Here is a 14,290-nt window from a genome sequence, read left to right as displayed (position 1 = left end):
TACGCATTTGATCGATCATCAAAATTTATTTTACGACTTCTAAGCTCTAGTCGATTATATGAAAATTACATATTAGTTGTATATAACAGATTAGAGATGGTTAGATTAGTTTATAAGATCATGAACTGTACTAAATGTTGAAATGAGCTCTTATATATAAAAAATAGTAGGATAATTCATTTAATCAGATGACTTTCTCTATTCCTATATTCCAAACACATACCAAATTCGTCCATAATAATATTACAGCCGTTTTGAATTATTTGATTTTTAAGATTTTAATTTTAAAAAGATATATCAATTATAATATCATATTCTAAATCATCATTTATTTATTTTTAAATATCAATTAACACTACTAATTGAAATTATATGGACAATGTGATTTTTTAAAATGTCATGGATATCACTACTTGAGGAGTATTTTGCCAGATTAATAATTAACATTTCACTTATACATCAAGACTGGCTTAATCATACACTCCAAGTCACAAATAGACACCCAAAAGTTGCTTTAAAAATTGATCTCAGAGTTCAATATTTTATGTTATTTTTAAAAATAAATAAATTTAATCGAGTTAATGATGATAAAAAACAATTATTTGTTATTATAAATTAGTTTATTTCCAATTAATCTGCTTGAATAAATTCTATGTAGAACACTAGGTTTTTTATGATTTTTCTTTTTCAAAAGTTTCTATAGCTAAGTTGCTAGCTCATTAATTAATTATCGTGAAATGTTTGATATTAGAATTATATTAATTTCTATTCTTATGAACAGATAAAAATATATACAAATTCAATTTTCTATTGAATAAACTAAAACTCTCGATAAGACTTGATTTTACACCACCAATTATATCGAGTTATTTCTATTTTACTTTTACACAACTTTATAAAATAATATAATTATTTTTGAAAATATTTCAACTATACGTTAATGTAGAAAAAAACAATTCTAGATTGTGCTCTCTTAAATTCTTAGTTGAAAAACAGTATTTATAACTGAAAAGATAGCCCAGAAAAAAACATTCCATCTATATGTAGTAATATTGAAAATTAAAGAAAACCTATTTAAGGCTAAAAAGATTAGTTTTTAATTGGAGGGTGTTTGACCTTTTGAAGTCAAATGAAAATTGAATAAACTTTTTGTTAATTGTTAATTATAAATACAAAGTACATCAAAAGGTACTCTAAAACTGTTTAAAGGAAAAATAAATTATTTCCTCGTCGCAAATTAAATAATAATAAATATGAAATTTAATTTATTACGTTTTTTTTAATTATTAGATATTCTTTGAGAAATGACACTATTAAGAAGTAATAGTTTTTAAATATAAAGATAAAAAAAAATAATTATTGCTATTTTTGTCGTAAATTTTTAAAACAAGACTGATTTTGGAATTTTCTAAACATACTAATTTTAGAACAAATGAAGTATTAGACTTTCACCAACAATTTATTTATTTATTTAACATCACTTCTCAAACTGATTTTGTATCAAAATACAAAAAGTCACTTCAATTTATTTTTCATTGTATTGTCCATTATAAAAAAAGAAATTAATAAAAAAATATGGAACAAACAAAAGAAGGAAAAAAGAAATAAATAAATAAAAAAGTAATAGAATTAGCTGTATTAAGATAATATATACAGTCAAGATCAATCTGATCTGTCCTTAGAACTTTTTTTTTTATTTTTTTATTTTTCTGTGAATTTATGAATTTAAACAAATCTGTAGAAAAATTATTTGATTAAATAAAGTATTTTAACTGTAAAAAAATTTAAATATATAAGCATTAAATTATTTTCTGTATTTTTTTCATAAATATTCTTTCGCCTGAATCCTCTTCACAGAAAAAAGCTCCAATTGTTTCTCTGCAAAATCCGCCATTTCCTCATTCCTATAAAATGGTGTACATTTTTTCTGCTGCAAATCTCTTCCGCCATTTCTGAAACTCCGAGTCTTTCTCTCTCTTACCTTTTCTCTCTCTCTCTAGAATTCCGTCTATAGAAATGGATAACCCATCGGAGGATTCTTCTCAACAGCAACAGACCGAATCTTCTGTAAAAGATGACCAGCGAGTTTATTTCGTTCCTTACAGGTAAACCCACTTCCCCATTTTGTCTCTTTTCCTTGACCCATTCATCATGCAAGTGTTTATATAGCAAACACAAAGGGATTGGGAAAAAAAATTAATGATTATAATCAGGAATTGAATTCTCCGGGCTTGCTTTGATGAGTTGATTTTATGATGTGGGTTTGATCCAATTCAGCTGAATCCGAATCTGAATCAGAGATATATCTGCACCCATGAGATAACGAGAAAGTTGAAACTAGAGCTAGTTTTTTTTCTTCTTTTACTTCTTGTTTAGATTGGTAGCTGTATTAGTTTTAGTACATTGAGATGTTTTAGGTTTGTAATCATTTTTAATCTGCTGGATCAAATCGTGTTTTTTTTTTTCAAGTTTCATTTGGATTAGTGATTGTATGAGCTTTATACATTGAAATAGTGTTGGTTTTTAATCAATGTTGTTGGTTTTTGCTCACCTCTTAGCTTTTGGATCGAATCGTGTGTGTGTTTGTGTGTGAACTTTAGCATAAGAAAGTATAGTCTTGGATTTTGGGTTTTGTAATATTTTTTGATGTTGTTAATAGTTGAGAAGTAGGATGGGGAAGTGCTAAAGAGATCTGAAAACGTTGGTTATCTGTCTAATAGTATAAACTTCAAAAGAAGTTGACAAATTGTTCCTTCTACATAAGATTTAGGTTTATCACACCGTATGCTGTCTGTTGAAATGTTGTTTCTCTTTATTACAAAAAGCTCCTATCAGTGGCGAAGTTCTGTGGTTAGTAGGGGGTAGAGGAGAGCGTGAAAGAAAAGAAGAAAATTGATGCTTGAGACTGGTTGTTAAGAAGAAAGAGAATGTTTTAGTAGGCAGGGTGGGGGTAAATAGCTGGAGACGGTAATTTCCAGAAGTTATCGTTTGCACTTGGCAGTATCTTCTCTAGGTAAGATTTTATTGATCTCCGTGTGTTTTCATGGAGTGGATCAAAGTGTTACACATGCATATATCACAAGCTCCACAGGCACATCTACATTTACAGCACTACTGAGAAATTGTATTTGTCATTATAGGTGGTGGAAGGAAGCACAGGATTCAGCACCATCAGATGGGAAGTCGGCTACCTTGTATGCAGTAGCACCAGCTCCATCTTATGGAGCAATGAAACTCATTAACAACATATTTAGCCCAGATATCGCATTTAACTTGAGGAGAGAGGAGGAATCCTTATCACAGAGTCAGGAGAATGGTGAAGTTGGGGTATCAGGCCGGGACTATGCGTTAGTCCCCGGCGACATGTGGCTGCAGGCACTCAAATGGTTAGTATTTTAGAATTCTGTTCTCTTTGTATTCCTTGAAATGTGTATGATGAAACCTCTTCTTATTGAGATTTACACTAAAGTTGTTGAGCATTCTGAGAACCACTTGAAGTTAGTTTGTTGATTTCTTCTGCTTTTGAGACCACTCACTTTTTCATTTCACATTATAAAGGCCTCAAGCCTTTCGAGACTTCATTGTGGTTTCTAGTTGGATGAAAAATCCGATTTGTAAATATATATTTTGTTAAATGCCTTATTAGTGTATATGGAAGCTCAATGTATAAAGCATTTTATACTTTCTTTCTGAAAAACCACCATTTGTTCTTGTAACTTTAAAATGCTTCTTTATTTCCTTTGTTTCTTTCTCACTTTTTCTATTTGGGGTGAAATTAACTTATAACTGATCATTTCACTTTCCTTTTTGGTGTTTCTTCACATTTAAGAAACAGAATCTGTCTTTGGATCCCAGTAACTGGATGTTTAGCACGTTAATAATTTCATGCATTTCGAACTATGTAAAAGTTGATCTCTTCATTTTAGAGTTCTGATTAATTTGATTGGAATTGCTCCCTCATATTTCAGGCACAGTAACTCTAAAGCTGCTGCTAAGAATGGAAAAAGCTTTTCAGTTACAGATGAGGATATTGCGGATGTCTATCCTTTACAGCTGAGGCTTTCTGTTTCACGGGAAACCAGTTCCTTAGGAGTCAGGATTAGCAAAAAGGTTAAAAATAACTTCTTGAATTTCTAGTTCCATCTATCATTCCAGTGAGATTTGTACTATCATAATATTAATAGAGTGCATAATCATATGATCTTTCGGTATAGCCCTTGAGAAGCTGGCTTTCTTTTTCATCACTTTTCTTGTTACTGTTGATTGTTGAAATTTTCAGAAGGAACTAAGATGGCAATGCTCAATATATCTACTTTAAGAACGAAGATTATGCATGAATCCATCTAATATCATCCTCACGTGAATTACTAGGAAGGAAATAGCAGCTAAAGTTCTTCCACTTTTGTTTTACAGTTAATATTAATCAATTCACACAATTTGTGGTGTTGAGTTTTGCAAATAGATGACAAGTACGTTAGTTTGATAGGTATCTATTTCCTGATATAGTGGACTATAAATTTTGCATGGTAGCATGCATTCGTAAAACAATGATATCAATCCAATTGCTATTTATATAGTTCACTTGAAGCATTTGATGCTTGTAATTCCCAATTCCAAAACTGCTCATCAGGAAATTATGACTACAACGAGAGTTCTAGGGAGTGAGTCTTTGTGAAAATGATATAAGGACACTTTTCCATCACTGTGTTGTCTTTCTAGCAAAGTGAATTACTCTAGAGTTAAATTTTATAGACAGGAACTAACAATGTATAACGGTGCAATATTCAACAATATGTGCTAATACATCCTTTTGTATGTCTGTAGCTATGACATGAAATTGGTATACTGATACAAGCACCCCCACCCTTTCCCACTTCTGGATCAGAAGAAACTATGTAGTTGGTAATCAATCAGTTTCAAGATAATATAGTAGATTCAGTTACAGGTTTATCCTCTTAATTTAAAACTAACAAGTTATCTCACATCTTAAGTTTTAGCAGAATCATTTGTTCCCCTAAATGGCTTGGACGAAGTATATACCAAACTCAAGGATGCTTTGAGATTCCACCTTTATCTATATTGACAAATTCTCTTTCTTGATCACTAAAATCTAAGAGGAAACCCTGGTTTGAATAAACTAGGCTAGTTGATACTGCTGAGATTGTTTATTGAAACTACATCAAAGTGTGACGAAGTAAAATAGATAGAGAATTCCATATTTTATTAAACTAATAGGAAATAATTAGAGTAAAGGGTCACATGTGAAGCTAGACCAAGAGATTTTGTGTATCCGTGATCTTTCCATGCTACTTCGTATTTATCATTCACCCAAATGTTGATGCTAATTTGAGTTTTTTTTTTCTCTTAACATGTTAGTATCAACTTGTCCTTTTATTGCCTCAGCTTGTGTTCATAAAAATGTATTTTCCAAAAGTACATCATTTTACTAAGTAATTGGAATAACTTGTTTACATTTTGTAAAGTGTTGCATGTTAGACGTTTGCATTTTTTTCTTTGGACGAAGTTTCTTGTTTTATCTTGCAATATATCTTCACCTATGCTTTGGAGTTCAGTTGTACTGCTTTATATCCTTCTGAGTCTAGCTTTAATATTTTGTTTTCTCACATTTGATTCAGGACAATACAGTTGAGTGCTTTAGAAGAGCTTACAGAATTTTTAGTGTGGATACAGAACCCGTAAGTTCCGATATTTTTGTTAATCAATTGCAAAGGTCTGTTTGAGAAGATTAATGACATTTTGGTTCTCTGCAGTCAAGGATTTGGGATTTATCTGGGCAGACGGCGTTGTTTTTTTCAAATGAAAGTAATGATATGATCAAAGACTCTCAGAAGCAGTCAGAGCAAGATGTATGTAGTTCTAACTCTCTCATAATCATGACTACCAATTAAAAGTCAACCAATGCTTCTGCAGCATCTGCCATTATTTTTCTGTCTTGCATTAGAAAATAATTTGGTTTACTTTTTTCTGGTTTTCTAATTAAGTTCTTTTAGCAGATTCTTTTATTTCTTTAACTAGTGATTGCTTCATAGAAAAGGTTACAGTGACTAAGTTGATGAATATGCTCACTTAAAACTCCAACTAAGATTGAAGTGACGAAAGGAGTTTTCTCCAGCATACTGGGAGATCATATGTTTTTCTATATTAGTGTTTGCTTTTTTTTTGGGCATGGGTCAATGCTTAGCCCATTAAATCAGTTCTCTGTGAATCACCTTTTTACTCTTTCGTCTAAGGATGCCTAACCGCCACACCTAACATCTGTTAGGGGTTGTACTGGAGTAATTCAGCCAATAGAAGTAGACGTGCTCTTCATTTGCAGAGTGAATGATGTACCCTTTAAGAAGATTTAGTTCTTCTATTTTACTGTGGGACAAGAGAAACACACAAAGTGAGACTGTTTGTTAGAACAGTCTGCTTATACACCCATTTGATTTGTCAAACTAATGAGTGAATTAGTTTATGCTATTTTTAGCTGGATATATGATTACAAAATAATGGACTATTTAGTATTTGTTTCTTCCATTTGTGGAAGTTGTTACCAGTTTGTTTCATAATCATTGTTTGGTTTGTGTTTCCTTTGATTGTGTACCTGTGAAACAAATGAGAAGGATGTGAAAGTTCTTGCTGTTTTATTTTCTTTGTTTTCCTTGTATATTACCCATTACCTAAGCTATCCAATATCATTCAAGTAATTCGTTGGTTATTGGTCATCTTACAGTCTTCTTAGTGACTCTAGAATTATGTGTTTGATGGTTCATACCGTCAATAAGCAAGGAATGATTCCTCTTAGTTTTTTGCTTTGCAGCTGCTCTTGGAGTTGCAGGTTTATGGGTTATCAGATTCTGTTAAAAATAAAGCAAAAAAGGATGAGATGTCAGTATCATACCTTAATGGTTCTTCTCTTCTGATGAATGGTTCTGGCAGTGGTATAACCTCTAATCTCACTAGGAGCAGTTCCTCATCTTTTTCTGGAGGTTCATGTGAAGCTGGTACCTTGGGTTTGACTGGATTGCAAAACCTAGGGAACACCTGTTTCATGAACAGTGCTCTCCAGTGCCTTGCACATACGCCAAAGCTCGTTGATTACTTTCTTGGGGACTACAAGAGAGAAATAAATCATGACAACCCATTGGGAATGAAAGTAAGCAATGATTAGTATTTCAAAATCATTGCAGGTTGTTTAGATGTTTTCTTCAATTCTCTCTGAATAATTCAATGTTAACATCCCTTAACCTTTTATACTTTATGTTTGGTTGGAAAAGTCAAAAGAGAAATTGAATCGATTACTCCAAGGTGAAGAATTCATTATTTCCTCCAACTGTGTTTGGTTATCCTGGAAAAAGTAAAAAAAAAAAAAAAAGAAAAGAAACATATCCATTCCATTTAATTTCGTAGATTTAAGAAATTATGGCTTGAACGATATCTCTCTACTTTTTGTTACCAAATACAGGAAAATAAACGACCTCTTTTACTTTTCCTCCTCCTTCCCACCTCAATATTCCCAACTAAGTATTGTGTTCTATTCTGTCTCTTTACACATTGTTTTGCCTAAGTTTGTCTCTTTCAATTGTTTCAGGGAGAAATTGCCTCTGGTTTTGGTGACCTTCTGAAGAAATTATGGGCTCCTGGAGCTAGTCCTGTGGCACCAAAAACATTCAAAGTAAAGCTCTCACATTTTGCTCCTCAATTCAGTGGGTTCAATCAGCATGATTCTCAGGTCCAATTTCAGTCCTTCCTATTGGGTTAACTTTCCAAGTTCAAGTCATTTATTCATGCTCACTTTTCGTGCCCTCTCATTTTGTGTGCATCTTTTGACATCTGATTCTCCTTATGCATACCCGCAGGAGGTCTTAGCTTTTCTATTAGATGGACTTCACGAAGATTTGAACCGCGTCAAGGATAAGCCTTATGTTGAAGCTAAGGATGGAGATGATCGTCCAGATGAAGAAATCGCTGATGAATACTGGCACTATCATCTGGCTCGTAATGATTCCATCATAGTGGACGTGTGCCAAGTGAGTAACTCACGATGTTTTCTCATATCTCACTAGAAGTAAAAAACATTTTATTTCACTAGCGTCCAAAATTATCTTGTAGCTCACTGCCAAAAGTTGGAAATCGTTGATTTCATTTCAACATTAACTCGAAAATCAAGAAGAGTGAAGTGGTATAATGTTTTACTATATCCGGAACTTTACTGAATGATATCCCAACTGTTTGGGAAAGTTTAACCAGTATTCCTGAAGCTTACTTCAAATGCCCTAAATATTTTGTCTAGATTCTCTGCGTTATTTATCAATAAAAACTCTTTATCTTCTCCAAAAGAGATTGACACAATTTATCTTGAGATTCAAACATATTGTACTTTTAATGTATTCTTATACTATTTGTTGATGCGAAAAATTGGGTCAGATCTTCTTAAAAGGAAAATTTTCCTGAACAAAGAGATGAATCTTGGATTCTGGTTTCTATCAAAACAAATTAGTTTTATATGTGTTGCTTCCTTTTCTCTAAATGGGCTCTGAATTTTCCTTTAAATGTCTTTGTGAGTATTCTTTTACAAGTTTAATCATATGAAAACTTTAACCTACCTTATCCAGGAAACCTATGAAAATTTGAACCTACCTTATCCGAAAAACCCATGAAAATTTGAACTTACCTTATCCCGAAAACCCATGAAAATTTGAACCTCGTGATTATGCTGACATTTATGCAGTCTATAGGCATTAGGGGCTTGGAAGGTATTGGTCTATTTATTCATTACGTGGTCTAGGTTGGCATATAATCTCTAGACACATCTTAGACCAATCAGCTGTGAGATAAAGCTTTGCACTTCTAAGATAATTTTCAACTACAACAAATTGAGGACAGCTTGTCGTCTTCTCATTATTTAGTTTATTTTTATATTTTGTATAATAAAGTTGACTCTAGCATCCAAGGGTGTGCTCTAGTGGTCAATAAAGTGAGTTGCGACTTGCGAACCATGAGGTATCATGTTTAAATCCGGTCAGAGGCAAAAACACGAGGTGGTTCTTGGATAGTTTTACCCGGTACCTGTGTTGGTGGCAGGTAGTAGGTACCTTGTAACATTAGTCGAGGTGCTCGCATGCTAGCCTTGAGTTAATGTTTTCCAGCAGGTCATGATTTGCCTATTACCCTCAGGAGCATTTAGCCGTCAACTTAATCTGAATCTTTTTCCTATGTATTTATACAATTTTCATGTAGTCTTATTTCTCGGAGCTTATTCAATTGTTGCAGGGCCAATATCGCTCCACATTGGTGTGTCCTGTTTGCAAAAAGGTCTCCGTCATGTTTGATCCATTCATGTATTTATCACTGCCTCTGCCATCTACATCTATGAGGTCGATGACTCTCACAGTTATAGAAAGTGGCAGTGATCTTCAGATATCTACATTTACAATCACTGTTCCCAAGGATGGAAAGCTTGAAGATCTAATTCGTGCTTTGAGCATTGCATGTTCTTTGGAGTCTGATGAGACCCTTTTGGTGGCTGAGGTTAGTGCACAATTTCCAGTAAGATGAGAAATGGTCTCTATGTATTTCGAGTTGTTGCTTGGTTCCTGTTTTCTAAATAAAACTTATTTCCAGCTCTTATATACGGTGTGTCTGATAGTCAAGTAGTTTCCTTTTCCCCCCGTATTTCCAAAATAAAATTCTATTTCTAGCTCTTACACCATTTACTGGTCACAGATATACAACAACCGCATTATACGTTATCTTGAGGAGCCATCCGATTCATTGTCTTTAATAAGAGATGGTGACCGACTTGTTGCTTATCGGTTGCACAAGGGTACTGAAGAAGCCCCCTTGGTTATGTTTACACATCAACAGATCGATGAGTATGTCCTGACTTTACTCATAATTTGGGCATTTATCTTTTTTCCTTTGAAGTTCATCAAACATTTACTGTTCATTTTAAGACGTGTCTTACATGCACAACTATGTTTCATAAGTTGGAAAAAAAAGCACTCTGACCTTGTGGTAGGGTTTGGTTGTGGGTGTACTTTATGATTTCAATTGCTTAAAAGAATTGACAAAATCTTTTCTGCAGAAAGGTATATGTTGTTACTAATAATGTAGTAAAAAGATTTATGTGTCAACATTATTCTCACAACCAATCCTTTGAAGAAGCGCAGATATGGAAAATTTGAGGTTAAAGAATTACTTACCAAAATATCAAATTTACCTTGATTTTAGAGCAAGTGATGTATGATTCGTTGTATTTCTAAATGTCAGTTGTAAGTAAATTAGATTACAACTAGTCTTTTGTTAGGAAGGAGCATTCACTTTAGACTGTCTTCTGTGAGAAAAAAAAATAGAAGTAGACAGCACTATGCCACTATCTAAAGATCATAATGAATGTTATTTTGTTTCTGGTGGTTGCGCCTCTCGTCTGCTAGGATTTCATCTTTGCTCAAATTTTGACTACTTTATCCACTTGTCAAAAATTGAAATAAAAAAGATCCACTGAACAGTCTAACTAACAACTTTATCATAACTTCGGAAAGCATTGAAAGTGTTGGTATGATCTATCTTATTGGGATCACTACACTTGTGCTTATAAGCATCACTGAGGAGTGTAGGTAAAATAGCTGTTACTCTTTTGATTCAATATCAAAATTTTCTATAATATCATACAAACAATTTCAACTGTTTCAGTTAGTCTCAATATTGGTGTTTCTAAGGCCAAGAACTACAATATTGTTATTCAAATATCCTTTTACTATTAGCCAGCTCAGTGAAATTAAGATATTTCTTTTTTTTTTTGGTGGATGGAGAACTCCTTCTAGGGCCACCCTTAGGACCAACCACAACCCTTGAACTCGGGGTAATGGTCCCCTCTTCCTACCATTCTCCCTTAAGTACCAAGCTTAGTTCGTATAGAACAGGGTTCAAACTTGTGACATAAGCCACAAGTCTCTCAATCTTTTCCACTTGAACTAAGGCCCGAGGTGTTAAGATTAGGATATTTATGAATTGCCTTTTCCAAAGAAGTTCTCAATCGATTAGTTTACTATGGAGAGTGGTTGATTAATCATGGTAACTTGAACTCAAGATAGTTGAAAGAGTAGGTTGTTAGTTGCCATATATACTTGTACAGTAACACACACAGTGTGGTCCCACAAGTGGGGTCTTGGGAAGGTGTGGGGTGTACGCAGACCTTTTGGGAGGATGGGGTGTACACAAACCTTACCCCTTCCTTTATGGGGCAGAGAGAATGTTTTTGATAGTTGCCATATACTTGCATCTTGTGTAAAGAAAAAGTGAGGTGTATATCTAGTACTATTGAACATTCTGAGTCTCAACTTGCCTCACCTGAATGCTTTACTAATCATCGCTGTACATGGTTCCTGGAGTAACATGTAATTGAAATAATTTGTGTTATCCTTCTAGATTATGTGTACAAATCATGAAGATGCAAAAAGGAAACTATTGCTTTTTTCATGCATCTGAACTATTAGAGTTGTTCATACTGTGGAATTTCCTGCTGCTTCTTTTTGCTGTTTTAATTTTTGATCTGTTAAGCTGGAAAGATCTTGTAGCATTCCACTACTCATTAAAATAAGATGGCTGATATTTTCTTTGGAAATATTTTCCTTGCTTCCTTTTCTCATTCTAGCAATCTAATAAAGACTGCATGTGCAGGCATTATATATACGGGAAGCTGACTTCAAATTGGAAGGCGTTTGGTATTCCACTTGCCGCACATGGTAGAGTTCTTAAAGGATCTGATGTCTGTAGTCTTTATCTGCAGTTACTTGTACCATTCTTAGTCCAAAATAGAGCCCAGATGGATGAGCATAACTTTGATAGAAGTTCTACTGAAGTACGTACAGAAATGGAACCTGATGACAAAAGAGTAAATGGGTTTCCAGCGAGAATTGCTGAGGAAAATGCTGCCGAACATTTAGATATGGAATTTCATTTTTATCTATCAGATGATAAGGCAATTACTAAAGGCGCTGAGATTGTAATGAATGAGCCATTAAAGTCCACAGATATCCCTGGACGGTTAAATGTACTTGTAAATTGGTCACCTAAAATGGTTGAAAAATACAATACAAGTCTTTTCAGCTCACTTCCCGAAGTTTTCAAATCTGGGTTTTTTGGCAAGAGACCTCAAGATTCTGTCTCACTGTATAAATGTCTTGAGGCATTTCTGAAGGAAGAACCTCTAGGGCCAGAAGATATGTGGTAAGTATGCAGCTCCTTCACTTCTGTGATTGTACGCCATCTGTCCGCAAGTTTTATATTTATAAATTATAACACATGAATGTTCAGAGATTTCTTGAAATGGTTCTCTTTTTGCTTCTTTTTTGGTTTGTGCTAACAGTCATAAATCCTCAACGTTCGTAATTACATACTGTATTCTCCCTTTGATACAAAATTTTATTTCAATTAGGTCGATATTCTTCACCACACCTTGATTGCTTATGGGGCTTAAACTGTTCTTATTAGCCTTAACCAAATTGGACCTTGACTTTGTAGCATGGCATGAGCAGTAGCCTCCAAACCACTAGTTCAGTTATGTTAAAGAAATGACGACACGACATTGGCTGATGCTGTCACGTAACACCTCTATTGACTTTCTGCACATTGCATGAAGTGTTGCTCTTTGTTTCTTGAATCAACTATATACAGTTTTTAGATAATGACATTGAGTTATTTATCAGGGCCACTTTTGGCAATGACAGTCATATTCATCGGGTTGAAAGACTTCTTTCATGCAAAAATTCTAATATTCTATTTTATCATCTAATCATTTTTTTGTGTCATTCATTTTGGAAGTATGAATATGATCTGCCTAACGTTTTTTTTTCGTATCCAACATTAGGTTTTGCCCTGGATGTAAGGAGCATCGCCAAGCCACTAAGAAGTTGGATCTTTGGAGACTGCCGGAAATTCTGGTCATCCACCTGAAGAGGTTCTCATACAGCCGGTTTATAAAGAACAAGTTGGAGACATACGTTGACTTCCCCACTCATGATCTCGATTTATCCTCATATATGGCCTACAAGGATGGAAAATCTTCCTATCGGTATATGCTTTATGCAATTAGCAACCATTATGGAAGCATGGGAGGGGGTCACTATACTGCATTTGTTCATGTAAGTGGTGCTGCTATTTTGAATACCTTGCTTCTTTTGCTTTCTTGTGATTCTGTTCTAATGTAAAATAGAAATTTTTAAACCTGATAAAATTGGAATACTAATGCTGGGTATAGATGTATGCAAAATTTGTACTTCTGGATGAAAGGGAAGTTAGTTTTGGATTTGCATGATATGATGCACTTGTTAGACTCCCTGAATATGCAATGTAAAACAAGTCCTTTCTTTTGTATTTTCTGCAGCATTGTCTTTGTACGATTTCTTGGCAAAACTTTAACTCGCAATATCTTATGATAAAATAATCTTCAGCTTATCCAAAAAAAAAAAAAGACTAGAACTTGGGGAGAGGGGTGGGTGGGGGTCAGAGTCAGAGTCAGGGTCACTGTACCTCTCTCCAAGGGGAAATTTAGAAATATCATGTTTCGTAGGCGTGTATAGTTTATGTAATTGCAAGTGTCTTCCATTGTATATTGAACTTTAAAGTTTAGTCATGCATCTTTGTTCTGCTGTTATCATCTGCATCATGAAGAATATGCAAGAAAGAGCCTTTCCAGTTTTCCCAATTTAATTCAAATATTGTAACCTGTTTTTTTTCTTAATAATGTAGCAAGGTGCTGATCGGTGGTATGACTTCGATGACAGCCATGTGTCTCCCATCAACAAGGACAAGATCAAAACCTCAGCAGCGTATGTTCTGTTTTATAGACGAGTTGAAGAAACCTAACGTTAGATTATAGTTACTAAACATCAAGGCTTGATTTATCTTTTCGCAAAGCCTTACAGGAATGGGTTTGGTTTCAACATTCTTTGACCTTTGGCACCATGGCATCCAGTTTAGTTGTAGTTTTGGGTCAAAAAGAATCTAGTGAAGTGGTAACAATGGTTATGTAGCAGTGTAGCAAAGAGGGAAAGAAATTTAAGTTAATGTTTCCATAGCCGTTTTAAATAGAAGATACTTTTCCTTAATTATGGCAACAGATCAGAAAATAGTTTGGAACAGATTGTTTATGCACAGGGGAGGAAGCAAGCAAAAGGTAAGGTCTTTTATGACATGAAGTTAATTGAGTATGTCATTAGAAGATGGGGAATTACATTTTGCAATTTTGGTGATAATTTCCAATGTGCATTATACTTTGTTTCTA

At 34.0% G+C, this 14,290-nt stretch overlaps 1 protein-coding gene across 2 annotated transcripts; it reads left to right on the top strand.

Annotated features, from left to right (window-relative positions):
• Window positions 1–1,680: 1,680 nt before the first annotated feature.
• On the top strand, window positions 1,681–14,290 carry LOC101262018 (ubiquitin carboxyl-terminal hydrolase 8). Of its 2 annotated transcripts, none has more exons than XM_004241307.4 (13): window positions 1,681–2,105; window positions 3,141–3,386; window positions 3,969–4,110; window positions 5,637–5,696; window positions 5,772–5,867; window positions 6,824–7,159; window positions 7,595–7,735; window positions 7,863–8,033; window positions 9,277–9,534; window positions 9,730–9,878; window positions 11,686–12,234; window positions 12,875–13,148; window positions 13,756–14,290. In XM_004241307.4, the coding sequence occupies exons 1-13, from the start codon at window positions 2,017–2,019 to the stop codon at window positions 13,870–13,872; spliced, it is 2,628 nt and encodes an 875-aa protein (XP_004241355.1). In that variant the 5' UTR covers window positions 1,681–2,016; the 3' UTR covers window positions 13,873–14,290. The 2 variants fall into 2 exon arrangements, with proteins under 2 accessions (XP_004241355.1, XP_069154922.1); XM_069298821.1 differs by having other exon boundaries at window positions 6,809–7,159; window positions 13,756–14,114.

Source organism: Solanum lycopersicum, chromosome 6 (genome assembly GCF_036512215.1).
Source record: "Solanum lycopersicum chromosome 6, SLM_r2.1".
In the NCBI taxonomy this organism is placed as follows: Eukaryota; Viridiplantae; Streptophyta; class Magnoliopsida; order Solanales; family Solanaceae; genus Solanum; species Solanum lycopersicum.
The sequence above is the reverse complement of the archived record's forward strand: the minus strand, read 5'-3'. Positions and strand labels throughout refer to the sequence as shown.